At 43.1% G+C, this 27,779-nt stretch overlaps 1 protein-coding gene across 1 annotated transcript; it reads left to right on the forward strand.

Annotated features, from left to right (window-relative positions):
* The first annotated feature begins 696 nt into the window (after positions 1 to 696).
* On the forward strand, positions 697 to 27,600 carry VPS37A (VPS37A subunit of ESCRT-I). The gene is made up of 12 exons (XM_075849623.1): positions 697 to 929; positions 7,154 to 7,228; positions 7,619 to 7,733; positions 8,984 to 9,084; positions 13,199 to 13,394; positions 13,527 to 13,597; positions 14,808 to 14,935; positions 15,197 to 15,255; positions 15,337 to 15,405; positions 17,341 to 17,484; positions 23,544 to 23,624; positions 27,108 to 27,600. Exons 1-11 carry the CDS (start codon positions 823 to 825, stop codon positions 23,622 to 23,624), a joined length of 1,146 nt encoding a protein of 381 aa, XP_075705738.1. The 5' UTR covers positions 697 to 822; the 3' UTR covers positions 27,108 to 27,600.
* The last annotated feature ends 179 nt before the right edge of the window (positions 27,601 to 27,779 follow it).

Below are 27,779 nucleotides of genomic sequence, written 5' to 3' on the forward strand. Positions count from 1 at the left end.
ACATGCCCTATTGACAGTTCAGGGGGTTATTTAAATATCGGGCGTCAAATATAACGGCACCGATTTCTAAATAACGTAGGATGGTAGGAAAAAAATGTAAAGCGCCACAGGGTTTGTGCAGCCCTCCCCATTACATGCTGCACATGTATGGGCAGGTGAAAGGCTCTTTTTCAGGTGACAGTGGGGGCCCCCCTTACCTACTGGCTCCTGTGCAGCTGCACAGGTTGCACCAATGGTATGTCTGCCCCTGATTGCATCCCCTGGAGCACAGGGCACCTACAGTCTAGACTCCTCAGAGATTTGCATCCCCAGGAGGACAGGGCACCCAGTGACCCCAGTCTATTGCATCTCAGTGCACTCAGACCCTGCAGAGCATTGCAGCCCCAGGAGGACAGAGTCGCCAGCCCATGCAGTGCATTGCATCCTAGTGCACCCAGTCCCCGCTGAACATTGCACCCCCAGGAGGACCGAACACCCAGAGTCCCCAGTCCCTGCAGAGCATTGCACCCACAGGGAAGCCAGTCAGTCCCTGCAGCTGACCTCCTGTGGGTGGTCTTCCTAGTAGAGGCTACTTCCTTGTGGTATAATCCCAGCACCGCGGTATACACTGTGGATGTCTGTAGCCGGAAATACAGCGCGCTGTCTAGTAAACTCCAGACTAGCTCCTCCCATACACGAGTCACATGGTCATGACGTCATCGGAGGTCCTTTAGCACACTAGGAAATAGCATCTAATCCCCAGCCCGCCTCCTGTCTCATCATCCCAGCACCACAACAACAACTGCCCCATCCTCCTCCTGCTGCCCGGGGATCACTGGCATCATGAGCTGGCTTTTCTCCTCTAAGGGCACCAGACCTCTGCCTCCTCTCACCAGCCTACAGCAGCAGAAGCAACGACAGATCGACTCCCTCAAGGCATGTCATAGCAAGTGAGTGCCCTGCTGTGTGCTGCACTATGTGTTCTCTATGGACAGTATACCCGTGTCCCAGATGAGTGCATTCACCAGTGCTAACATCTGATTGGACAAGTTGTCAATAATTATATAGTTTGGGTGAGATAATGACTGCTGCCAGGCAGTGTTATCATAGTCCAGCATGGAGTCATACATCATGTTGCCTTTAGAATCAGCTAGATGTCGCACTCTTCCTGATTCAGCGGGCACGGCAGCATAAAACGGATTTTTTCACTAATGCGAACAAGAACATAGGTCCGTCCCTAATCCGTTAGGCTTCGTTCACATCTGCGTCGACGCTCCGATCATGTGTTCTGTCTAAGCTTTCCGTCGGGAGCCCATGAACGGAAACCAAACTGAAACAGTTGAATTCAATGGTGACGGATCTGGTGCAAATGGTTTCTGTTTGTCACCGCTGTGTAGGGTTTCCGTTGTGATGGAATCATTACCGTAGTCAACTGCGCTATTCATTCCGTCAAAACAACGGAACCCTCGCACAACGGTGACAAACGGAAACGATTTGCACCGGATCCGTCACCATTGAAATCAATGGTGATGCAAACGGATACCTATGGTTTCCGTTTGGATTCCTTTCATGGGTTCCCCTGACGGAAAGCTCAGACGGAAACCATGAACGGAGTCCTGACGCAGGTGTGAACAAAGCCTAAGGCCTCATTCACACGGCAGGGTTTTCCCGGCCGGGTGCCGGCCGTTCATAAATCGGCCGGCACCCGGCTGCATTAGGAATAATAGACCCCTAATGGGGCTATTCACACGACCGATTTTTGGACAGCCGGGAAAACCGGCCGTCAAAAAATAGGGCATGCTCTATCTTCGCCCGGGTACCCGGCCGCCCGGCTCCCATAGAAGTCTATAGGGTCGGGTAATACACGGCCATCACCGGGATGTGTCCCGAGTGATGGCCGGGTTTTCCGGAGCTTGCGCTCTATCTCCTCCTCCTCACAGCGCAGAGTGCATGTGAGGAGGAGTTGATGCCATTCTGACGAATGGCATCGCTGTACACTGTGTGGCAGGGCCGGGGTGTACAGCAGGTGGAGGGAGCGCTGCGCTGGCTCCCTTCCCCTGCTTGTTTTAAAAGCACCCTGGCCCGACGCCACTATAGCAGAGCAGGGAGGTATCTCCCCGCTCTGCTATGTGCTAGCCGCACTTTAGCTCCTTGAAGGAGCGGAATCCCCGTGTGTTCGAGGATTCCGCTCCTGGACAGAGCGCTTGATGTCTCTGTCCATATCTGGGCAGTGACATCAGGGGAAACTCCTGAAGCGGAATCCCCGAATACATGGGGATTCCCCTTCAGGAGTTGCCGCTGATGTCACTGTCCGGATCTGCCCGGCCCGGCACGGATGCAAAACTTAATGCAAACCGGCCGGGCAAAATGGCCGATTTTACCGGCCGACACTCGGGCTCGGGAACGACCCGGTCGTGTGAATCCCGCCTTACCCGATAGCTACTAAGATGTGACAGTAAGAAAAATCTGCTGACTGATTCCCTTTAATTAAGCACTTTCCCTAATTATAGTTGACAATTATTAAACCCCCTGCCGACATCGATTATTTTTTATTTTACATTTTTTGTTTTTTTCCCACAATTCAAACACCATAACTTTTTTTTATTGATATGTAAATTTTGCCATATCAGGGCTTGATTTTTGCAGGCAAGCTATATTTTTTTTTATTTATAACATTTCGATCACTTTTTTTTTATTTTTTGGGGAGACAAAGTGACCTAAAAGCAGCAATTCTAACGTTTTTTATTATTTTATTTTATACTTCACTGTGTAAGATAAATGAAGTTTTATTAGAATAGTTCAGTCTTTTCTTGATGTGGTGATACCAATTATGTTTATTTTTTTTCATTGTTTACATCACTTTAGGCCGGGTTCCTACTGGTCACATACGCTGCATAAAAGTCACGCAGCGTGTCTGACCTTGAACCCGCTGTACATTCCGTCCGAAAAATCACAATGTGGTGCGTTTTTTCCAACGGATTTTCCTATACGGAAAGCAGCGGTAAAGAAACGCTCATACTTACCTAGGCCGCTATAGCCAAGTGTCCCTCATGTGCAGTCCCTCAGGCCTCCCTGGATGACGCTGAAGCCCATGTGACCCCCCGTTACAGCCTGTGATTGGCTGCAGCAATCACATGTGATGCTTCGTCATCCCAGGAGGCCAGACTGGATGAAGAAACACAGACTCCTGGGTAAGTATGTTGTTTTTTTTTTCTTAGTTGCAATTTTTGCGAATACACCGCAAAAGTTGCGACACTTGGCTTTCTATTTCGGGATTTGCATCTCCATTGAATTCAATGGGGAAAACCCGCAACGGAAAATCAACTGAAACGCAGCATAAATTGACATGCTGCAGATTTTAATTCCGCATCGCAGGTCGATTTATTAATATTTACGCTGCATTTTTGTTCCACAGCGTGGGTATGAGATTTTCTGAAGCTCATCCACTTTTCTGCTACTGTAAATGCTGCGGAATTTCCGCACAGAATTCCGTTGTGGAAATTCCTCAGCGTTTACGCTACGTGGGAACCCGGCCTTAGGAGAAAAGGGGGAAAACTTTTTTTTTTTTTCCCATAGTGCTAAAATCTTTGTTCTTTTTTTAGTCCCACTAGGCAACTTGATCAAGCGATCATCAGATCGCTTGCACAATATACTGCAATACTTCTATGTTGCAGTGTATTGTGCATTTTATCGACCTATTAAAAGATTATTAACATGGCAGACTTGCTTCATTAGGTCCGCCGGCTGCAGTAACAACCATCGCCACCCCGCGATTGCGTCACCGAGGGGCAGATGGCCTTAGAGCGGGGTGTTAGCTGTAATACACAGCTAACACGCGCAGCGTATGGAGCAGGCTGAGCCCGTGAGCCTACTCCATACGTGCCCTTTCGACTTTCACTGTACAGCGGATGTCCGTAAGGGGTTAAAGTCTGTCTTTCACTTTCTACATCATAGACACATATGCGATATTGTGATTGTTGGGGCCCCTGTTCAGACCTCCTAATCTCTCGCACAGAGGGGAGCACGCTTTCTTATGTCTATGACGGTTCTCGATGTCTGGACTCCACAAATGACATCTTCTCTGTGACATGTTGGATGTTGTAGCTCCACAGTATGACAAGCGGTCATTATCCGTGTGTCACCTCTGGAACACATCACTACATTTACCCGCTCATTACTCCATGTTCTTTACACGTATGTTACTGTGCAGGATGATTACATGATCCCGGACTACTGTTCCTCTTGTCCTGTGTTTCCCTCAAGGAGACAGAAAAACTCTAAGTGGGGGTTATTTTTGATACGAAGGAAAAGTTCTCAACATTATCAGTTGTTTATAGTTGTGAAAATAACCCCCTGACCTGAAGACCTCAGCAGCTCGGATTTATGTCTCCTTCTCCACTTCAAACATATATATTTGTTGTTGGACAATAGACCGGCCCTTCTACAGTTACTCAGAACGGCCCTTCTGGACACTGACAGAATCACCATTGATCACGGAAACCATACCTTTCAATCACCATTTATCTCAATGGTGACGGATACTTTGCTAATGGTTTCCGTTTGTCACCGTTGTGAAAGGCTTCAGTTTTTTTGAAGGAATCAATAGCGCAGTAGCAGTGACTCCCTTCCTCTTGTTTCCCCCGACCCCATTCTTTTTCTGCCCTCCAGTCCCCCACTTTCGCGAACATCTCTGCGCCTCCCGAGGATGGTCTCCCCACAACTTCCCCAGGAGAGCTAGTCGGGCCGCAATATGGGTTGGTGTGAGGTTCTACGCTGGGAAAACTCCAGTGATGCAACTGGCCATAACCCGGACTGAGGTTAAAAGCTGCCAAGAGCTCTGTCTGTTTTGAAGGACTTTCTGGGACTCAAGTGGGGGAGGGGGTCAGACCGCCATGCGCACGGGGGAGCTGCACAGCTCGGCTCTTGTTTGAGAGGCAGCACGGGACAGGACAGAGGAGGGGAGGATGCTGGGATCCCCTCACCCGTCACTGCTCTCCTGGTTTACAACTACTTTTCAGGATCCTGGCACTCGACACAACTCCCTGAGATCCCGTCACACGACACTGCTATAAATCTTTCCTTCAGATGACATTAGAAAGTTACTGACCACGGTGACAACCAGGTAGAGGCCGATGACAAATGACTGTGTGGTTTTTGTTTTGCTGCCATCAGTCTCTGGTGAATGGCAGCGCCCTGAGATGTTATTACCTCACCAAGCAGAAAGTTTCCCCTCAACAGTCCCCCCTTTATGAATATAATGCAGAATAAAGTGGGGTCCACTGAGGCTCAAGAATTCATGAAGACTAACATCTGTGTAATGCATAACCTCTTGTATCGAAAAGTCTAAGGGCCTGTTCACATTTCCGTTCCGGGGTTCTGTCGGGTGATCCCAGCAGCGGAAAGTGAAAGCACAGCTTCCGTTTCAGTCACCATTGATCTCAATGGTGACGGAAACATCGCTAATGCTTTCCGTTCGCCACCATTCCGGCTGGTTTCCGGTTTTCCGACGGAATCAATAGCGGAGTCGACTGTCATCACTGTCTAAACACTTCAGTATCGTTAATGTGTTAGTATAAGACCGCACATACTGATCTAAAAGGATACCTATGCGCTGCCTAAATGAATGGAGAGGAGTGCATGTTGCTGATTGGTCAGCGTCATACACTCCTCTGTACAACGCCCACTTGGTCTAAAGTAAAAACACGCCCACTTGGGCTTTAAGCAACTCATTAGCATAAATCTAAAATCGCTAATAAAGTGGTGAAAATAGATAGTTTTTTAAAATAAAAAGCACTGCTGTCATCTACATTATAGCGCCGATCTCCTTATGTAGGAGATGGGGCACTTATAATGTGGTGACAGAGCCTCTTTAATTTTCTTTGAATACAGGAGTCAATATCTTCTGTTCAATGCAAGTCATATATCATGTGATACATCTACTTTCCTTACTTTTTCCACTGACTTCTTACGCTTGTTAGTATAACATCCTTGATATAACATGTTCATTAAAAGCAAAACAAAAAGTTCTAATACAAAGTTCAAAAAATGGGCTGCTTCTACAAGAACGGCTCCTGAATGGACTGCATTTAATACTACAACCTTTTAAGCACACTTAGGCCTCATGCACATGACCGTAGCCATGTGCACGGCCGTGATTTTCGGGTCGGCCGGGAGCGGAGTGTCGCCCGTAAATCGCAGGCCGTGCACATGGCCGCGGCCATTTTTTGCTATGAGCCTGGACTCCGGGCTCCTGGGCCATGCACGGACTGTGGAAACCACGGTCGTGTGCATGGCCCCATAGGAATGAATGGGGCCGCAATTCTCCCATGGATTTTCGGGGGTATTGCGGCCGCAAAAGCACGTTCGTGTGCATGGGACCTTAAGGTTAAATAACCCAGTTGTGGAGAAAGATTGCCGATCAGCTATTTGAAGGGGCACTCAAATGAGCGCCGCAGCTTCTTCATTGTTTACTTGGTTCCTCTTTCTGTTTGTTACATTTGTAGCGGCCGTGCAAGGTATTGCACCACTGTCCCATTCAGTCGGACCCCCACTGATCTAACATTGATGGCCTGTCCTGAGGATAGGCCATCAGTTTTCTTCCCCGGTGAACCCCTTTAATTATATTTCTGTGGTTGCAGGAGAAGAGACTGACCGGTATATATAGAGGAATAATTATTAGAATAGTGTGGCAGGCTTCTATCATGTAACAACACACTTCATGTGACTCATTAGTCATCCTAAGATTCGCTAGGTCAGGGCAATACTTGTCACTTTCCTGTCAGCACATTGCAGGCTGACGTCTTTGAATTTCACTTCTATACATCTTTAAAACAATATGAGAAAAAAACCAGGGCTTTTCTTGATTTTATTATTTTTTTTTCTCCCGCTTTCAGAAAAGGCAGAAAATCTTTTTGATTTCAATGGCCGGGCAATACAGCCATAATATGGGTGCATTTTAGTCTCCGTATTACACTCCTGAAACTCCTGTGGTGATCTACGTCCAATGAAGTGGTTTTAAACTGAAGAAAAACCTAATATTTTCAATCTTCACAGTCTTCTTTCTTGGGGAACGTGTTGTGGTGTATGACATTCACTTTTTTTTTTTTTTTAGGGATATAGCAATTTACAGTATTTTCGTGATTAATTACATTTTTTTTCCCTCAATCTTTGACAGTATTTCTGAAATTCAGAAAGATGTGGAATATAGACTGCCAGTCACAATAAAAAATTTGACCATCAACATAAATATGTAAGTAAGATAGTGTTATTTTTTTGTTATTTGAGGGGATTCATCACACTGGTCTGATTTATTAAAGGGGTTATCTGGGACTTTTGGGGGTTAAACGAAGAAAAGGAACCTAGTGGGAATTAAAAAACATAATACTAATATGGTTACATCTAAAAAATATTCATTTTTCCCATGTCACCGATCAACGCACCACTTCATGTAATCCGTACTGTGCAGTGACGTGTCGTCCATAGTGATGTCACATCCTGGGGCACAGCACAAGAGACGTTACGTTATGCCAGAGGGGGTGTTTAATAATATTTTGATAACTATTCCCAAGTTTGGCACATTTGTGTTCACTGCAGTAATTTATCACATGTTCTATTCTAATATTTTCTGTTTCTATTGCAGTTTACTTCCTCAGCAATTTCCTCAAGACAAACCTATTATCACTGTCTTTCCACCAATAAGGCATCACCTAGTGGACAAGCAAGGCACTAATGTCACGTGTCCCTTAGTACATAATGTAAGAAGCTTTGACTCCTTTTGAGCAGTTGACATAAGAATATTGTAATTTAACCTTTTTTTTTTTTATATATATATATATAATATAGTACATACTGGTCTTATGAGTGTTACATTAATATTTTCAGGCTATAAATTGCCTTTGTCTTTTTGTATAAAGCAGCCATCTGAAGCTTTTATGGCATAAATGCCTAATAGGTGGGGTCTTACCTCCAAGCGGTGGTCCCTTCAATCCCGTTTGCCAATGCAAATCTGTTCTCAGCTGCATCAACTTCAATGGAGAGGTGATCGCACTTGTCTGTGTCTCTCTCTATTGATGTATATGGGAGTTACGGAAAGAGCCGAATGCTACTTTCCCTTTATTGAACCTGATGCAACAAATGGGTGCTGTTGACAGTAATGCGTCGGCGAACCGGGATTGGGAGACCACCGTTTTGATAGGTGGCGGTCCCACAGGTTAAACACCCCGGCATTTATGGCAATTCCTGTGGAATACAGGATATGGTAATACCCCTTTAAATAATTGTAATCCCCATAAAATAACAATTTAGGATCATCTTCTCTTGGAATCTTGTTGTGCTGTTCCTGTTATTCCTCCTAGAAATTCTTGAACAAATTGACAATCGGGTGTTACTATTACCCTTGTCAAAGGGGCGTGTTAGAGACTGTGAGCACTGATTGGACACTGTCAGGAATAACTGAGGAACGGCATTTTATCTCAAATTTAGTAAAACTGGGAGACCTATCAGCAGTGCTTTATTGAAGGGGAACCAAGTCGTCAGTCATGTGATGACCCAGAGTAATAGAGTAAGGCCAATGATCGGGCACACGAGTGTTCATATAAACACTCATTTCTGATTATTGCATTGTGTAAACAGGGCAACAATGAGGCAATGAACGAGCAAAGGTCCGTTCATCGGCTGATCGTATTGTTCATACAGCAAAAAATATTATGGTTGTCGGTAGCACATCTCCCTGTATAGAAAGAGATGTGCTGCTGACATGATGGAAATTCATGGGGATGAGCGATTGTAATAGTAACTATTAAAAATTACTTGTGCCCTCTCTTGCTCGGCCCCTCAAGCTGCGATCGTTCATACTGCTACATAGCTTGTGCTCTACATGCGAGCTGAAATCTCTGACCGGACCTAGAAGGTGATTTGTTTGGTGTTAGTGAGAAGGAGCAATAAGAATAATAAAATAATGTGATGATATTTTGAAGACCATTAATAACTCTCCTTCTTTCTTTAGTTTACTATGCACTCAGATCTTGGGAAAATAGTCCAGAATTTACTAGAAGAGTTTTGGAAAAATCCTCCAACACTGGCTCCGACCTCTGGATCATTCCCGTAGTAAGTAATTATATTGCAGTTCTGTTCAGTGTTTACATCATTTGATGTCCTGCACGTCCGGAGATCTCGGTTTTGATACATTTTTTATCAGTAAAGGGAAGGATAGTTCATCAGATGTGTGTTTCCAACACGCAGGAATATCACTCGTGGGATTTTGAGCATTTATGATAATCTAAAGCAGGGGTCTCAAGCATGCGGCCCCTGGGGCTGTCATCTGCGGCCCGCGGGACACAGAGCCGCTAGTACAGACTCTGCTCCGGGACTCTGGAATTCCCTGACATCGCTGTCCACATATGAACAGCGATGTCTGGTGCTTCCCCAGAGCCAGAGTCCCGTGCAGAGCGCTAATATAGCCTCTTCTCCGGGACTCTGTGGAATTCCCTGACATCGCTGTCCATATATGGACAGTGTGTCAGAGTCTTCCCCAGAGCGGAGTCCCGGGCAGAGCGCTAGTATAGGCTCTGCTCTGGGACTCTGTGGAATCTTCTGACATCGCTGTCTACATATGGACAGCGATGTCTGAGGCTTCCCCAGAGCTGGAGTCCCAGGCAGAGCGCTAGTATAGTCTCTGCTCTGGGACTGGGGAAGCCTCTGACATCGCTGTACATACATCGACAGTGATGTCAGGGGCTTCCCCAGAGCAGGAGTCCCAGTGATGTCAGGAGCACAGCTGGAGTCCCAGGGAGAGCCTACTAGCGCTCTGTCCGGGACTCCAGCTCTGAGGTTGCCCCTGACATCCATGTCCATATATGGACAGTGACGTCAGGAGCAGAGCTGGAATCCCAGTCAGAGTGCTAGGAGCGGCTCTGCTCCGGGACTCCAGCTCTGGGCAAGCCCCTGACATCGCTGTCCATATATGGACAGTGATGTTAATGGCTTCCCCAGAGTTCCGGCGCAAAGCCTATACTAGTGCTCTGCTCCGGGACTCCGGCTGTGGGGTTGCCCCTGATATCACATTCCAGTCCAGGAGGATCCCCTGACGTCACTGGGTATGGATAGTGACGTCAGGGGCTCCAACAGTAGAGGAATCCCCAGGGAAACGCTCTGGCTGGGGATTCCACTCTTAGAGGGAGCCCCAATGGAGCTATCTACTTGGGGTGTGTGTGGCAGCATCTGCGGAGGGCACTGTGGCAGCATCTGCGGAGGGCACTGCGGCAGCATCTACAGAGGGCACTGGCATTATCTAGGGGTGTGTTGCATTATCTACAGAGGGCACTGTGGCAGCTTCCGCAGATGGCACTGTGGCAGCATCCACAGAGGGCACTGTGGCAGCATCCACAGAGGGCACTGTGGCACTATCTAAAAAGGGGCTGCCCAATCTTAACATGTGTGTCTGCCAAACACTGCTAACTGAGCCGCCGGACTGCATTTAGAGACACTTAAACTGGAAAACTGTATTGTTGAAATAAGCACGTGGAGAAATATCTCAAATTTTAAACCTAGCGGTATTATAGTAATGTAGTATTATTATAGTGATGTAGCATTATTATAGTAGTTCAAATAACTAATTGATTAACAATAATTTTGTATTGTATCAAATTTGAAAGTAATGCGGCCCGTCAACTTCCCATTTTTTCTATATGTGGCCCACTTGCCCGGCCGAGTTTGAGACCCCTGATCTAAAGGATGCAGATTTTTACAAAAACTAGGAAATCTACACGTGACTTACAAGCCACAGCGGCATTGATGTTCAGTGGCCCAATCGTAACTGCTCCTAACAAATCCATACAGACGAGTTACAGTTTTCACTGGAGCTTCCCTTTTTAGAGCTGCAACCTTATTTTTTAACTTTTTAATGATTATTTTAAAACAAGGTTGGTCTATCCACACATCAAAATTCCACTTGCATTCCCTGAAAACGATTGTTTGTTACCATAGATGAACAGATTATTGATGAGAACATGCATTTGTTACCAGACATATCTATGGCAGACTTAAAGGGGTTTTCCAGGATTGAATATCTATTGTCTATCTTATCCAAATACGCAAGTGAAACAACTTTCCCATTAACTCCCGTTTAAAAAATATGCTGTATTGTCCTGTTCGTCACTCCAGTCACGTGACACCCCCCCCCCTCCGAAATCCAGACTTCCGATGACATTCGGACCGCTCACCGCTGATGTCTGCTTCCGGACTAATGCTTGTCTGGCCGTCTGAATGAATGTTGTGTCGTCACTGATGTCCGTTCTGTAGGTTGTTCTAGGCAAGCTGGCATCCTCTGGGCACATGCGCTGTTCATAAAAAGTCTCTCTTATCCACTCCTGCTCAGTCCAGTCAGCTTCCAGTGTGTCTGCGTTGCCCTTCCATTAGGTTTTGCTGTAGCTTGTGATCCCAGTGCACAGCATGCTGGAAGCGTCCATAGACGGTAACAAAACAATTTAAACAAATGGCAGCACGAGAAAAGGTGAAAAATAACGGAGGAACGGAATGAAAAACAAGGTATTTGGGGAGGTTTATGTAGGGTCGAGTAAGGCAGCCCTAGTTAGTTGTATGGTACCGGAAAACTGCTTAAAGGGTACTTTAACACGTGCCTTTTGTTGCACGTTTTGGCCTCTCTGAGAGTTTACTATTGTGAATGGGTATCAAGAGCGTGCCCTATTCAATTATCGTTTTTTTGTGACGTTTTTCACAGCATTGTAAACCACATGTCAAAACAGTGATGACAGAAGCAAAAATGTGGAGAGGAAGTCATGTGTTTCCACCCAGGTAGAGGTTAGATCAATAAGAAATATATTCAGTGCCAAACCGCAAATAATATTTAGAACTGATGCAATTCTAGGGGAATTATCTAGTGTCTCATCCTCACCAGAATGCCAACTTTTATAGTTCTGTAGTGACAAGATGGTTTTCAATAAAAATAAAGTAAAGTAAATTTAGTAAGGGGAGGGTAAGAAAATCTTACGCACAATAAAGTATTCAATATGAGAAAGGTTAAAGGGGTCTTCCAGCAGAAAACATTATCACCTGTGCTATAGGTGATAAATGTTAGTTCAGTAGGGGTCCAACTAATGGGACCCCCACCACTCGCTAGAACAGTGTACCCAAGCTCCTCGCCTGCATGGCAGCGGTAAGGATAAGTTGGTATGGAGCGGCAGTCAAGCAAGCACACTGCCGCTCCAAACAACTCTATGGGAGCTACAGAAACGAAAATGGGATGAGGATTGCTTATTTATTTTACGGTTATGAGGATTCATGTAAAAGTGCATAATTATTAACAATAAAAACAATGCTACTGGTTGAAAAAATTAAAGAAATTTCCACAATCTCCGCGTTCTGTTAGGTATAAACAATAACCTTCAGTCATGTAATGATGTGGCTACTGGAGATGGAGCTCAACTTGTTTGATCTGATCCTATTGTGTTCCTAAAGTGGCACCAGATGTGGCTGGCAGCTATTTATCTCTCTTCTTCAACAAAAATAGAATATTTTGCTGAAGTGATGAGTTTTCGGAGCACTCCTGAAATAGAATTGTTGGTCCGACAACTACCTTATATCTGCAATCCGCTTTAGTGAGCCTTTTTAATTTTAGGTCAATACCAATGTCAGGCAGCTAACCCAGTATCAGACTGTATATATAGTCCAGGTTAAAAAAAAAAATCTCCCATCGTTCATTTAAAATCTCTATTGTTCCATTTATTCGTCATCTTTTCAATGTCTATTACTGCTGCAATTCAGTGACCAGGCCATTTATATCCCGATGGCGGCTACACTAGGAATGGAAGACTGATGATAAACTTGGGGACCCCCATGGAGCAGAGAGCTGAATTTCATCCTTACTTAGCCTGTCAATAACCTTATCTGCAGATTAACATCTTTGCCATCCTAATAGGATTGCAGGGTTACTGTGTGTTAAAACTTGTGTCCTCCCATGCACTCCTGCACGCACGAATATCTCTGACGCTTCTCATTCTTTTGGCCAAGATCAAGTGCACACAACAATTGTTACGGGAGATCCTTCTTCTTGACCTGTAGTCACTGCTTATATTCCTGGCATCAGGTTGGTTGAGGTCATTGTGAGGCACATTATTTACTGACCGATAGTGTGTCATATTTACATAGAAAATAATAGTTCTGGCAGCATCCTAATAATTGCAAACCCTTTCTTGTCTTTCAGCTTGTACAGCAATCCTGCAGGGAGGCCTCCTTACCCTCATACAGGCTTTTCATTTCTTCCACCTTTTTCTACGCAAGAAACCAATAGATCAGTGCCAGTATCTGAAACGGTTACTTCAACCTACAACTCTGCCAAAGCGGCTGCCCCCTCGTACGGCCTGATCACTGACTTGCCTGTGCCCGTCCCCACTTCTGAAGTAAGTGCGCAGTGAGGTACAGGAAAGCCAACCATGGCAATTGAAGTCTTTGGCTGGACACCGTGTATGAGCTTTCAATCTTTGTACGTATTGCACTATAGCAACTCACCGGTAACTAAATGTGTTTCTTAGGTGGGTATGAATGGCTTTACATACAAGATGCCTGACCTTCCGGATACATTTCCTGAGCTGTCAGAATTGAGGTATCTATTTTCCTATAATACATCAATATACGCACATGCACACGCACATGCACATGCACACGCGCACCTTCCTTCAAACTACAACTCCCATAATACACGCATCCACCCCTTTCCTTAGATTTCTCCCTGCAGTCCCAGAATGCCCAGCATACAATTCACATGTTTCTGTAGGTAGGGCCAAGACTAGCTTGATAATTTTCAGAGGTTTAATGTTCTGTATAAGACCCATCAGATGCTGTTTGCACCTGTACACAGATCAGACCTGCTAGGGGCGCCAGCGTGCCACCGAGATCTTAATAAGCAAGTTTCTTGGTATATACTGCACCGCTGCTCTGCAACAAAGGAATGGAGCAACAACGTTTCATTGAGTATATTGAGAAAAGTGATAGGGCATGTTTACAAAGACACTGGAATTAAAAAGACGATGTGTTATCCTCGTCCAAAACAGCAGTTTTAAGCGTTTTTTTTTTTTTTCGTGTATTTTCATGTGCTATAAGCCTCTTATTAAATTCAACGGGATACACGACACGCCAAGAATTCATACGCCTTTTTTATATTTTTACACAACACTTAATTTGATTACACACATGTAAAAAAACAAAAGACGACACGTTGTATGCACCAATGGCGCAAATTGCCATTGAAGTTTCCTTTAGACAGGTGTATTTTGGCTCGTAAAATGCGTAAAAAAACGTGTGAAAAAAATGATGTGTGAACAGAGCCTTAGAAACCATTATGAACCCACCTATTTAGATGTGTTTGAAGAATTCCAAAAAATCCTTGATCGCTGACGGCCGGAGATGAAGTGTTGGTGATATGTATTTCAAAATAGCAGATACTTTGTTCAACTGGGACATAAGATGCTGTCAGGAGGGGGCAGAGTTGGCAGCATCTTACTTCCCTTTCCCTATAGAAATAAACCTTCACGTCCGGCTGATCCCAGAATGAGAATTAAGCCAAACACTTTTTAATATGTACGGCCAGCTTTAGTATTTTCAAATGCGCTATCTGTTTTTTTTTTTTTTGGCGGCCGATTATATACTGAACTTGCTCACGTAGGGCAACCAGTGACCGTCTTCTCAGATGCCATCTGTATATAACTGTTTGCAGTAAATCTCCCTTATTCTGCATGTTAGTGTCTTGGTAGCATGTTGTTTTTTAGTGCATTTACGTGTGAGTGTCCGACTTCTGTCACTTCTTAATTTTTCAGTGTGTCACAACTCACCGAAATGATGGAGCAAGAGGATGTTCTTCTGGAGCAGTTTGTAAATCTCCCACAATTAAAACAGATTATATCAGATAAAGAGGACCTAGTGCAAAATATCGAGGAGGTGGCAAGTAAGAATTGGTGGATTGTGGTTCACATAGTTACATAGTACGGTTGAAAAAAGACCAGATGTCCGTCAAGTTCAACCAAGGGACGGGAAAAAGGGAAGGTGTATTATGTGCGGATTTGCCGCGCAGATTTTTCAGCAGCAAATCCACAGCGTAACGCAGTACAAGCAAAGTCAATGCGATCTGCAGCAGGTCCATATTTAATATTGTTGTTAGAAATTTTGCGCATTACTGGTTTTGATAAGAACAGTTTTCTTCCTCCAGAAAAGAATCTTCAAATGGAGCCGATTCTAGAGTCCAAGCGACAAGCATTACTAGATAAGGTAAAGTCGCGGTGGAAGGGGCTCGGCAGGTGCGGTGTCTTATTGTTTCCGTTATTTAGTTGTGTTCTTCATCTCTTACAGTATGAGCTTCTGACACAAATGAAAGCTACGTTTGAGAAGAAGATGCAAAGACAGCACGAGCTGAGTGAGGTGAGGTTACGGATACTTGACTAGAGAAAGGATGGGACACACGTGCTTTAATTTTCTTTAAAGGGGCGCTGTCATCACATTTTCGCCTCCCAAACGGCTAATACCGTTATATAGGGAAGGATGATGGTTTTTTTAAACATCCTATGTTGCCTAAGTCAGCCGATCATGAAACATGAAAAAAAGTGCTTTTATTCCTCTGAGCGCCGTATGCAAATGAGCACTGAGCAGTCCCGCAATCTAGGAAGTGTCCCGCAATCTAGGAAGTGTCCCGCAATCTAGGAAGTGTCCCGCAATCTAGGAAGTGTCCCGCAATCTAGGAAGTGTCCTGCACGCTACGTGGTAACTGCTTATACAATACAGTAACTTCTATGTAACACTATCAGGGCATCCCTCTCCATTAAGGCGCGCAATTTTATGTCACTGCAACCGAAAAGGCCACATCGACCCGATGTGTATTATGTGCAGATTTGGCGCACAGATTTTTCAGCAGCAAATCCACAGCGTAATGCAGCAGTACAAGCGAAGGTAATGAGATTTTAAGTGATCTGCAGCCTGTCCATTTATCCAGCATTTCCATTTTAGAATTGTATCTGACCAGTTTATAAAAAATAAAACGCACCAAAATCTGCAGCATACGATTTTGTTTTTAATTTTTGCGAGCGTTTTTGAAGCAGATCTTTAGTTCCGGATGTGTACGGTGCTGTGGCTGGTAAATATTGAAGAGGCCGAGGGTTATCCTGAATTTTTTTCCACAAAGCTATACGTCAATCTCCTCCGCTTCTCCTTCTGTATAACATGCTGCCTATGGTGCATTACATTTAACACACAATGACCAATCGATTAGTCCAAACGACCGGTAATGAGCAGTATTGGGGTTATGGCAGCAGGGTAATATTTTTCCATGAACTGGAAATTTGGTCCATTGGTTTTAACATTTATCAGACATTTTGGATTTCAGCAGACAATTGATATTAAGAACTCCCAGGATATAAATGTTATTTGACAAGATTCCTTCCTGTTTGTGCAATCGACGTGCAGCTACAGGTATAAATTTCTATGGGAAATATTAGTCCATAGCAAATTATTATTCCATAGTATGAAAAAGACAAAAACATTTATTTCAATGCATGCGCCACTTTGGATGATGCAGAAAAGATGTCCAGGGTGATGTATATATATGTACAGGTGTCATTGAGCCTATACACTATGGAAGAAGAACTTGTGTACATGTTTACATGACCCTGGACAGCGTAGATATATACATGATCCATGGAAGGTGTGTGGCCAGTATAAGACTTTGTTCACGCTGCGTTTGAGCCATACGTTTAGTTTATACGCTGGAAAAGACGCCAAACATATCCTCAGGGCTCCATTTACCCTGCAGATGTCAAAAGAGCATTATCTTGGCATCATCAGGCTAATATACATAGATATAAATTATATATATATATATATATATATATATATTATTTTTTTGCTGTGTAGAAAAGCGCATTCGACTATGCTTTTCTATGCAGAGGCATCCTGCAAAAAAGCAAATACCACATAGCCTATAGTTTGTTTTTTTTAACATGGGAGTCCAAAGAGCCAATGTATGCCTATACAGTGGTGTGCGTCAAAGGTATACGTATACTCAGACGTGATGTGAACAGAGCCTAACCGGAATAGCTTAAAATCTGTGAATTTAAATGTAATCCACCCATCCCCAATTCTACTGCTGACTACGGTATCTTTTAGTTTTGACTGTATAATTATTATACTAATAACCATCCAGATTTATATAGTGACAATATATTCTGTGACTCCTCACAATCAGTGGAAGTAGGTACTATAAAAAAAAAAATATATATATATTGGAAACCAGTGAACCTACGTCATAGACCTATGTATGAAACCTTGCTGGGATGTAACGTCATGCTTGTTCCCTCCTCACAGAGTTGCAGTCTGAGTGCTCTGCAGGCCAGGTTAAAAGTTGCTGCTCACGAAGCTGAAGAGGAGTCTGACAATATTGCGGACAATTTCCTTGAGGGAAAAACAGAAATAGATGATTTTTTAACTCTGTTCATGGAGAAGAGAACGGTAAGTGTTCTGACCGGGTACAGTAGATAACAATGTGACGTGTTGACAAAGTAGCGGAGCGCTGTATAGTGCAGAATACCTAAATAGCAAATCTCTAAGGCCCCCTGCACACGGCCGTGCCCGTAATCATGGCCCGCGATTGCGGGCATGTCTGGCTGCTGACTGCCGCCCGCATTTTCCATTTTCGGGCCGTGCGCCCATACAAAGTATGGAAGCACGGCCTGTAAAACCAGAAAAAACGGACATGCTCCATAATTCCCAGCACAGTTCTATGGCAAGGACACCCACCTGTAGCTATACGGAAAGGTGTCCGCGGCCAATATAACTGAATGGGTCCGTAATTATGGACCGTAATTGCGCTCCGTAATTACAGGCGATTTTACGGTCGTGTGCATCGGGCCTTAACCCTCTCAAAACCAAGTCCTACAGGTGCCTGGATGTCCACAGCAAGATTTCACCGTCTATAATTTAACCCCTTCCCGCATTTTCACGTACATGCACGTCAGGGAATGCAGCCTGTTCGCGCATTCCCACGTGCATGTACATGATGGAGATCGTGCAGAAATAGTAAAAGTAAGGGCCAACACCCCCTACTAGACCCCTGATTTCCCCCCCTACCTGTGGCAGCATATGGCAAATAGTAACAGCCAGGGACCAATCTGAGTGGTGCCTGCTAACATAGACAGTGTGATATACCGATCACAGTGATCTATGTCAGTCTGTTTAGAAAATACAGCCAGGACATGGGCTGTGTCTTCCTCTCCCTTCACTGTGGTTGATCTGTGAGAGGAGAGAGACACTATAACCAAATCCTGAACTGTAGAAGTGAAGTAAAGAGAAAAAAAACCACAAACTTCAAGTTTTATGCCCCCTGATCACCCCGTTCGTGCACCCTCATCCCCTTTGTGAGCACAAGTGATCAGTACGTTTTCTGGCAGCGCCAGGTACCGGTTGTTAGACAGTTTTATGCCACTTTAATTTCCCTCCTGCAAGAATCTTTCCTCAAATCCTACACCCCAGATCAAAATTTATCAGTGGATGAATCCCCGATGAGCTACAAAGGCCGTCTTTCATTCCGGCAGTTCATCCCCTCCAAACGTGCCAAATATGGTGTTAAACTATATAAGGTGTGCGAGAGCACAAGAGGATACACCTGCGGATTCTTGATCTATGAAGGCAAAGACTGCCAAATTAATCCTCCAGACTGCCCAGAGACAATTGGCACATCCGGCAAAATTGTGTGGGACCTAATGGTGCCATTCCTGCACCAGATAATTTTTATAGCAGTGTGCCCATTTTTAAATCTCTCCATGCTGCGAGACAGTCCGTAATAAACAGGGTGGGATTCCCAAAACAATTGGTGTCTAGACGTGTGGAAAGGGGGGCGTCATTCGCACTGGCAAGCGAGCAGTTAATTGCAGTAAAGTGGAAAGACCAGAAGGCCGTCTATGTTGTCCACTCTGCATCCAGACACCACGGTGGCAGTTACAGAGAGGGCGCCCACCGTGGAAAAGCGTAAGCCTGTCTGGGTGACAGACTACAATAAATTCATGGGGGGTGTAGATCTGTTGGACCAGGTGCTTCAACCGTATTTGGTGAAGCGTAAGACCAGGGCCTGGTACAAAAAGGTAGCAATCTACCTAATTCAGATCACTACCTATAATGGGTTTATACTGTATAAAAAAAAACAAGGAACGCTCCCCTTCCTCCAGTTCCAGGCGGAGGTTATTGTCGCCTATTTGACTCCAATTCTCCTGCACAATCCTACGAGTCTGAGGATGTGTGAAGACTTTCAGAGCGCCACTTTCTTCATCCTGTCCCTTCCACTAAGATGCAAAGGTATCCTCCAAAAAAGGTGCCGAGTTTGCAGTAAGCATGGAAGGAAGAGGGATAGTCGCTTCTACTGCCCGATGTGCCCATCTCAACCAGGACTCTGCAACTACCCCTGTTTTGAAACGTACCACCCAGTTTACAATTATTAATTTGATTTAGGGAATGCCAAATTGGGGGAGAGGGTCTTTTTAGGAAGTCAATTTTAATTTATATTTTCATTTTAGTTTGTGGGCTTTCCAAGTGGAGAGTAATTCTTTTGGGAGAGGTAGTAGAGTGTATTTTACCCTTTTCATATTTTTGATCATTTTGTTTATTTTGACTGTTTTTATGACTACGTCCTGCCGAACAAAACTATTTCCGTATTGTGATACCGGCATGATGCTTTCTTTTTTATTTGGAGGATCACTAATAATCGAGTTGCTCCTAATCAATACACTATAGGCTTTACTACATTCAGGTTTTTGCAGGACCTCTTGTACCCGACTATGCTTCTGGAAATACTGACATCATTTTGGGGATTAGTGATCCCTTACTGTTCCTATAGATGCTTTTCTGCCCCTTTTATATATATATATATATATATATATATATATATACTGTAATCGATTGATGTTTTGTGCACATAGCGGTTCCTACTTTGCCGGGCAGGGGCCTGTTATGGTGTACTGCGTCACTTGGCACGTTCGTCCCTCATATGGGGATTGATGGAGCAATCAGTCACTGAAAAAAAAAAGCTTATGACAGCCCTGCAGGTGTTCTTCTATCTAGTGAACAGACTCGAGTTGGATACATTTTCCTCCATTTGTTTGAAGATATTGCTCGTCACTCCAGTACAGTTTATTTTTTCCTCTCTGACTGATTTTATATTAGGACAGAATTCTGTCCACAATTACATCATAAAGGCACAGATTCGGGACAACGGCTTCTTCGGCAAGACATAGTCATAAAGGCAAATACGTCTATAGCGACATGTATCCATTATGAATACACGGCTTCACTTCTCTTCTGTATGCCGCACAAATGTATTAATTTGGCATATTTCTAACAAAATAACCTTTCACCACATGTCTCCTCTATTTCATGTGGAAATGTAAGAAGAATTTGAAGGAAACATTATATACCCATAGTGTCTGAAATAATACCCATTATATTCCTTTAAAATTTAATTTGCTCCGCACGCTCACTACACCACTAGATGAATGCCTGTAGGGGTCTAGTTTTTACAATGGGGTAATTTCTGGGTGTTTTTTTGTTTTTTGTTTTTTTATTGTTCAGGCAGCTCAATGTCTCTAAATGAATGATATGGGGCCTAGAATTTATTCAATTGTGCCCTGGAATTTATTCAATTGGCTAACACGGTACTACACTGTTTTTTTTTACTGTACTTCAATTGTGCCCTGAAAGCCAAAGGGTGCTCCCTCTCTTTTTGGCCCAGCCACATGTATAGTAAGCAGATCGAAGCAACAATGGGGGTATTTTTGAACACAGGAGAAACAGGCTGATATATTTTGGGGTGTGTTACTTCATTCTCATGTTCGCTTTACAAAGAAATCTGTCCTTACAATGACACATTTGTGGGAAAAGTGGAATTTTATTTTTTTTCACCTGCTTTTCATGTATTCTTACAAAAAAACTGTGGGGTCAAAATACTCCCTACACCCCTAGATAAACACCTTAAGAGGTGTAGTTTTCAAAATGGGGTCATTTGTGGGGGTTTCCATCATTCTGACACCTATGAGGCCCTGAAAACCTGGCTTGGTGCAGGAAAACAAAATGTATTTACAAATTTAATAATAATTTTATAAATTTTGAAGTCTTCTAAATTGCTCAAAATTTATTTTATTTTTTAAGTGCTGCCAAAATAGAGTAAAGAGATGGAAATGTATATTTAAATTAAATATATAGTATGTATGTACATATGTATTGCAAATAGGGAAAAATATTAATTTTTACAAAATTTCATCAATTTGTGTATTTTTTTCAAATTAATTTATGCAAATCGTATCAGTATTTTACCACTAAAATAAAGTACATATGATGAAAAAACAATGTCAGAATTACTTGGATATACAAAACTATTGCAGAGTTCTTCTCTGATAAAGTTAGACATACCAGATTTGACAAATCTGGCTTGGTCATTAAGGGGTTAAAGGCTATGTACACCTTTTGAAATGTTGTTGTGTTTTGTGTTTTTTAAAAAAAAAAAAATTATCTGTGTTTGGTGCAACTTTCAAAATACATTTTATTGAAAATAATATTTACTTTTTGAGATACAGCTGCTTTGTATACTCTATAAGGAGCAGTTATATCATGCGCTGAGACCTGAATCTGTCAGGTCAGCGGCACTGACGGGTTCAGTGAAAGCGGGTCCACGCAGGATCTACCTGTAATCGATCACATCTATTCTAAGCGAAACGCGTCGGGTCTGGTGCGTATGCATGGTCACTGGTCTTAGCCACTTGCCTTTGCATCTTTTGCCTCTTTTAGAATTGCCAGGCTATGTTTTTTTTTGCATTTCCTCCATTTGTATTTTCGTTCTACTTTTGCTTGGCTCATACAACTAGTTATTTTACCTCTATTTTTGAGTCTGGGGGATTGTGAATAACTATTTTCCTTTTCTATTTGTCCAGATATTTTTTTGTCCAGCATACTCACCCATTGTTTTTATGTGATTTGTATTATGTCTTTATTACAATATTTGTATGTTTTTAATCTATACCAATAAAATGTATGTATTTTTCTACCTTTTATATGGGTTGTGCGCACACTGTCCCTATAAGTACTATATAGTGCCGCTTACCTGGCAGATACAAGATTCAGTGCAAGGCACAGCTGCTCTTCATACAGGATACAGAGCAGCTGTATTTAAAAAAGTTAAAATAATTTTTAATAAAAAGTATTTTGAAAGTTGCACCAATCACACTGCTAGACATCTTTATATATATAAAAAAAAACAGCGATTTCAAAGGTGTACATAGCCTATAAGGGTGACTATAATTTTTTTTTTTATTTGAAAAATTATTGATTTGTGTGTTGATATAGGGAGAAATGGGAAAATTAGGGAAAGAAATACAAATTTCCCTTTTTTTTTTTTGCTTTTGTAATTTAATGTTATTAGTTGAGCCACACAAATGTATTTCACAATATAATCCCTGCTGTTTCCCGTGCAGAACAATACCAAATAACATGTACTTTGCCAAACGTACATCATCACTATTACAGGTCTCCATTTTTTTTATAGCGTGCCACCTTCTATTAGGTGGTATGTGCGATCTGTAAATAAGCGCCAGACTTGTGGGGTTTTTTTAGGCATAAGAGCAAATAGGGGCAGGACTGGGGAGAAAAAATATAAGTGGCAGGTAGTCCTTTGTGTGGATTTGATATAACGTGTATTCTGTGATATGGACGCATGACTTCCATGTAAAATGCATCCATGTCACAGAGGCTGGTCCCTGGCAGTTCTGTGGGGTTGGGGTAGGGTATTTTATTTTACAGGCTTTTTATAAAAAAAAAAAATGTAACCTGTGTCTGGAGGAAGCCAGGAAAACCTGATCTGTGTCCTCCCAGCATTCCTCTGTATCTAGATCTCTGATGTTCGTGATCTTATGCATGCTGGCCGGCCATTAGATCACTTTTAGCAGTGATCTACATGCAGAGGAATGCTGGGAGGACACAGATCATGTACTCCCAGCATGCTTCCCCTATGTGAGAATTGGAGGCCTGTGACCTTATTGCGACGTCACCGTTTCTTTTGCAATGGCCTGAATGCAGGAAGGAAACTTTCTGCATTTAGGTCCCACTGCTAAACACAACACTGACTTTGAGCTTTATGTTTAGTATTTTTTGACCAGGATCTGATAAATTAGCTCCCTGTCAATTCAGGAGTATGGAGCTGATATAGTGTAAGCACGATCTATTTAATGGCAGAGTGCTATAAAGCAGGATCTGCCATTAAATAGGACCACGTAATTCACGTAATCTGTGTTGTGGTCGTCCTGAGGGATAAATATTTGTTTCTTATGAAAATGTCCGCATTTAGAAGCAAGGTTGGGGGAATTGAAGGACTCTGTGGCTCCGTGGTCAGCACTGTGACCTTGCAGCACTGGGGCCCTGGGTTGGTATGTTCTCCCGGGTACTCCGGTTTTCTCCCACATAAGAGTAACGTTCGCTGGATTATATCTCATCATTGTGTCACTGATATTTGCTTCATTATCTGTCTACCTCAGGGCTGCCACAGTAGAAGAGCAAAAGAAGAAAAGCTGCAACAATCCATATCCCTGCACAGCCAATACCATGCTCCGTTATAGGTATGACCATACACTGCCATGATTTGCTGAATGCAGATATACAACCTATCCATATCATACGTTATTATAATTACAGGAATCTATTCTACGCTTCAAATAAATACTAGGTTGTCTGTGTTGACTAATGTTAAAAATCACATCACATTCAGTTGGGTTCTAAACTTTCCTTTTATATAATGCTGTTTAGTCATGAGAAATTTATGTCACTTTGTAATATAAGTCTTTTTTTATCTTATATATATATTTTTTTCATCCGTTCCCATGCGGCTGGCTATGTGCAGGAGCATTTTTTTTTTTTTGAATAAATTTGCAGTCACTTAACTTCATAAATGTAATTTTGTATGCTTGTGTATTAGTATATCCAGTGTAGACTAGAGCAGAAATTGTATTTACATATATACATAACAAAATTAAAAGGTTTAGATTACAGTTACAAATGTTTATTTTTTTAACCCCTTCAGGACTGCCATACGGCTGTATACATTCCAACTGCCGATGCCCCGTGCAGTTGCCACGTGTATAAACGTTGACAGCCTTGAATGGGGTTTAATGAGTCCAGTGCTGCTTCAGCATGAGCAGCGCTGCACCCTCGTGTCTGCCGGGGCATTAAGAGCCCCGGACCACACCCCCCCCCACTGTAGATAGCGCTACCTAAGCTCCTAGAGGGTGCCTCCGACGTCTCTCCATCCCCGCTGTAGATAGCGCCACCTAAACTCCCACTAGGAGCGGAATCCCCGGTGTCAGATCACTCTGTGCCAGGGATTCCGCTTCTAGAGAGAGCCCCTAACTTCACTGTCTGGGGATTCCGGGGACACTCTGATCGGGGATTCCGCTACTGGAGAAGCCCCTGGCGTCCCTATCCATATATGGACCGTGACGTCAGCGGCTCTCTCTAGGAGCGGAGTCCCCGGCCAGCACTCTGACCGGGGATTTTTTTCTACTGGAGAAGTCACTGGCGTCACTATCCATATATGGACAGTGACATCAGCGGCTCTTCCTAGGAGCGGAATCCCCATTGTCGGATCGCTCTGTGCTGGGGATTCCGCTACTGGAGAAGCCCCTGTCGTAACTATTCATATATGGACAGAGACATCAGGGGCTTCCTCTAGGAGTGGAATTACGGGGGGGAGTTGGTGATACTTACAGGGGGAGGTGGCGCTATCTAGAGGGGGAGGTGGCGCTATCTAGAGGGGGAGGTGGCGCTATCTAGAGGGGGAGGTGGCGCTATCTAGAGGGGGAGGTGGCGCTATCTAGAGGGGGAGGTGGCGCTATCTAGAGGGGATGTTGCCATCTGCATAGGGGATGTTGCCATCTGCATAGGGGATGTTGCCATCTGCAGAGGGGATGTTGCCATCTGCAGAGGGGATGTTGCCATCTGCAGAGGGGATGTTGCCATCTGCAGGGGGGATGTTGCCATCTGCAGGGGGGATGTTGCCATCTGCAGGGGGGATGTTGCCATCTGCAGGTGGTGGCGCTATTTACATGGGCACTGTGGCATTATATGGGCACTACTTACTGGGAACACTGGCTCTATCTACATGGGCACTATGTGGGCACTATCTACAGTGGGAACTGTGGCACTATGTGGGCACTGGCACTATCTACAGTGGTATTGCGTCACTATCTACATGGGCACTGTGGTATTTTCGGGTGGCTGCGACAAAAAAAACCCTAACGGATAAAATAATAAAACATTTTTTAACGTCCATGAAAGATGGATGGCAAATGTCGGTGAAAAAAACGGTCAGACAGCCGGGAAATGGATTCAAATTTTGAGACACATTGATGCAAAACAGCCATGAAACACTGACAGTTGATCTGTTGTTAACTGCCCCTATTTTCACGTCTCGTGAATATAGCCTAATAGCCCTCTTATCCGCTCACAGCGTTCCATGTTGACTAGATATATATATATATATATATATATGAGAGAGAGATAGATAAATATACATTTAATATAGAGAAATCTATATAAGAAATTACAGAAAAGTCGTTTTTTTTTTCACATTTTGTCTGCTAATAATAAATTGAAAACGTAATTAATAAACTAATCTAGAAAATGAAAGCCTCATGAGTTGTAAAAAAACAAAGTAAAAATAGTTTTGATATTCAAAGCGGTTGCAAAGATATTATTGTTTAAAGAAGTGCATATCACAAATGGAAAATTTGACTTGGAGAAAGGGGTATCAATGACCCTTGGTCATGAAAGGGTTAAAAAGCTTGCAAACCCTATTAGTACACTCAGTATTTATTACAATTTTCCAAAAATACAGGAGATATCAAATATCAGCAGGATAGTCCACATTACTTATCACATCTTAAAGATGCCCTGTTAATGCCAGACAGCGGGGTTCCATGTGCCCACTTAACAGCCTCCAGAAGTGCTAAACAGAGGGCTTTTGCCCCTCCCCTCTGTAAATCCTCTGTCATTCAGCCAAGACTTGAGGGGACACCTCTATCCAACTTAAAATCCTAAGAAGTGCGATGTTTCTTTGGAGTCTGGCATGGGATTCACTTTTTTTCTGGCGACTTGATTGACAGTTTTGGGGTTCCACTAGTCCACCTTGTATAAAGTACCATATAGACGCCCCAATGGCAACTTTTCTGGTGGCAGTTTCCTGCTCTCCTATCTCTATCACATATACTGTACATAGAAGCTACAGCAGCATGGAGGACATCATACAGGAGTAATGAGCAGTGTAGCTGATGCATTTGGGTGAGATATAAATCTTACTAGAAGCTGCTGCAGCATCTGTGTGTCTATCTTTCTCTTTCACTCTGCTCCTGCTCCCCTCTCCAAAGGCTTTTATAGTCATCTGTAACTTGATTCCTCAGTGAGCTAATAGTCTGTCTTGTCTTGAGGAGATGGAAAAAGCAGTAAATGTAGTGTGTGTGTGTGAACAGTTAGGATGGGGGAGTAAAGGACCTTGAGAAGTGGAGAAAAAGGCATTTTTCCCTAATAAGATATATTACAAAGTTTCTTACATTCGCTTGTTCTATTGATTTTTGCAAAGTCTGTTTAGAAATGTTTTGTTCTGTCCGATCAGCATAAATTAGGTCCAGACATGCTGTACCTAATGGGTAATTTGCAGTAGTTTGGGAGAACTTACATTATATATTTGCGGTACATGGCAAGCTCTGCAGGCCTGGAGTCCATTGATATTAACCCTCACTTCACCCTCTCGCCGCTAATTGACAGCTTTCTCCCTATGCAAAGTATAAGGGAGAAATGTATCAATCAGCTGCTTGGGAGTGGGTGATCACGCATATTATTGGACTCCTAGGCTGCAGCGCTGGACGTGCACTGCAAATATATAATGTAAGTGCTACCAAACGACTGCAAATTACCCACTAAGTGACGTACTGCTAAAACCTGAGGGCAGTATACAAATCTGACAGATCCTGTTTAAGGATGAAATAGAAGTCAAAATCTTTCAGTGATACATACTTACACAATTTAAATTAACCCTTTTTTCTCTTTAGGTCATTTAGAAACGTTGACCGAGTGGAAATTGGTTGTTGAATCCCAGGAAGCACATTTTTTTTGTATTTATGATTGGAAGGTAATAATGATTGTATTCAGTTCTATTGATAGATTATCGGGAAGATCCGTTTTTGTACAAGTTAATTACCATTGTTTATTTCACATCGACTTGAGAAACGCTGTATCTCCTGTAAGGATACTTCTAATATATTTTTTACCTTCTGTTACCCATTTTGGAATGATTTATATTAAATACTTAATTTCTGTGAATTGAGCCTTTTATTAAGTATAAATTAACAGTATTAATTCCCATTAACGACCAATTGTTGTCATTTCATGCTTTTGTACATACAGTGCCTTTAAGGGAGAATTTTAAGGAAATGTAAGCATGTTGCTATACCCGGCTATACGTGTACAATATAATGTAAATACCGTAAGCACAAGCATTAGCAATAAACTTGTTGCTTTCTTTTACTGAAGTTCTGTCGAGAATTGAGCTATTACTTGTTGTTCATTTATTGCCTTATGAAATACATTTTAATAACTAAGGAAAAGTATTTAAAGGCTATGTACACCTTTTGAAATATATATACGTTTCAAAACCTGACGGATACAGGTTTTAGTGCTAGATACGACTGCTCTGTATACAGGATACAAAGCAGCTGTATCTC

The sequence above is a fragment of the Rhinoderma darwinii genome, chromosome 1, assembly GCF_050947455.1.
Source record: "Rhinoderma darwinii isolate aRhiDar2 chromosome 1, aRhiDar2.hap1, whole genome shotgun sequence".
Taxonomy (NCBI): domain Eukaryota; kingdom Metazoa; phylum Chordata; class Amphibia; order Anura; family Rhinodermatidae; genus Rhinoderma; species Rhinoderma darwinii.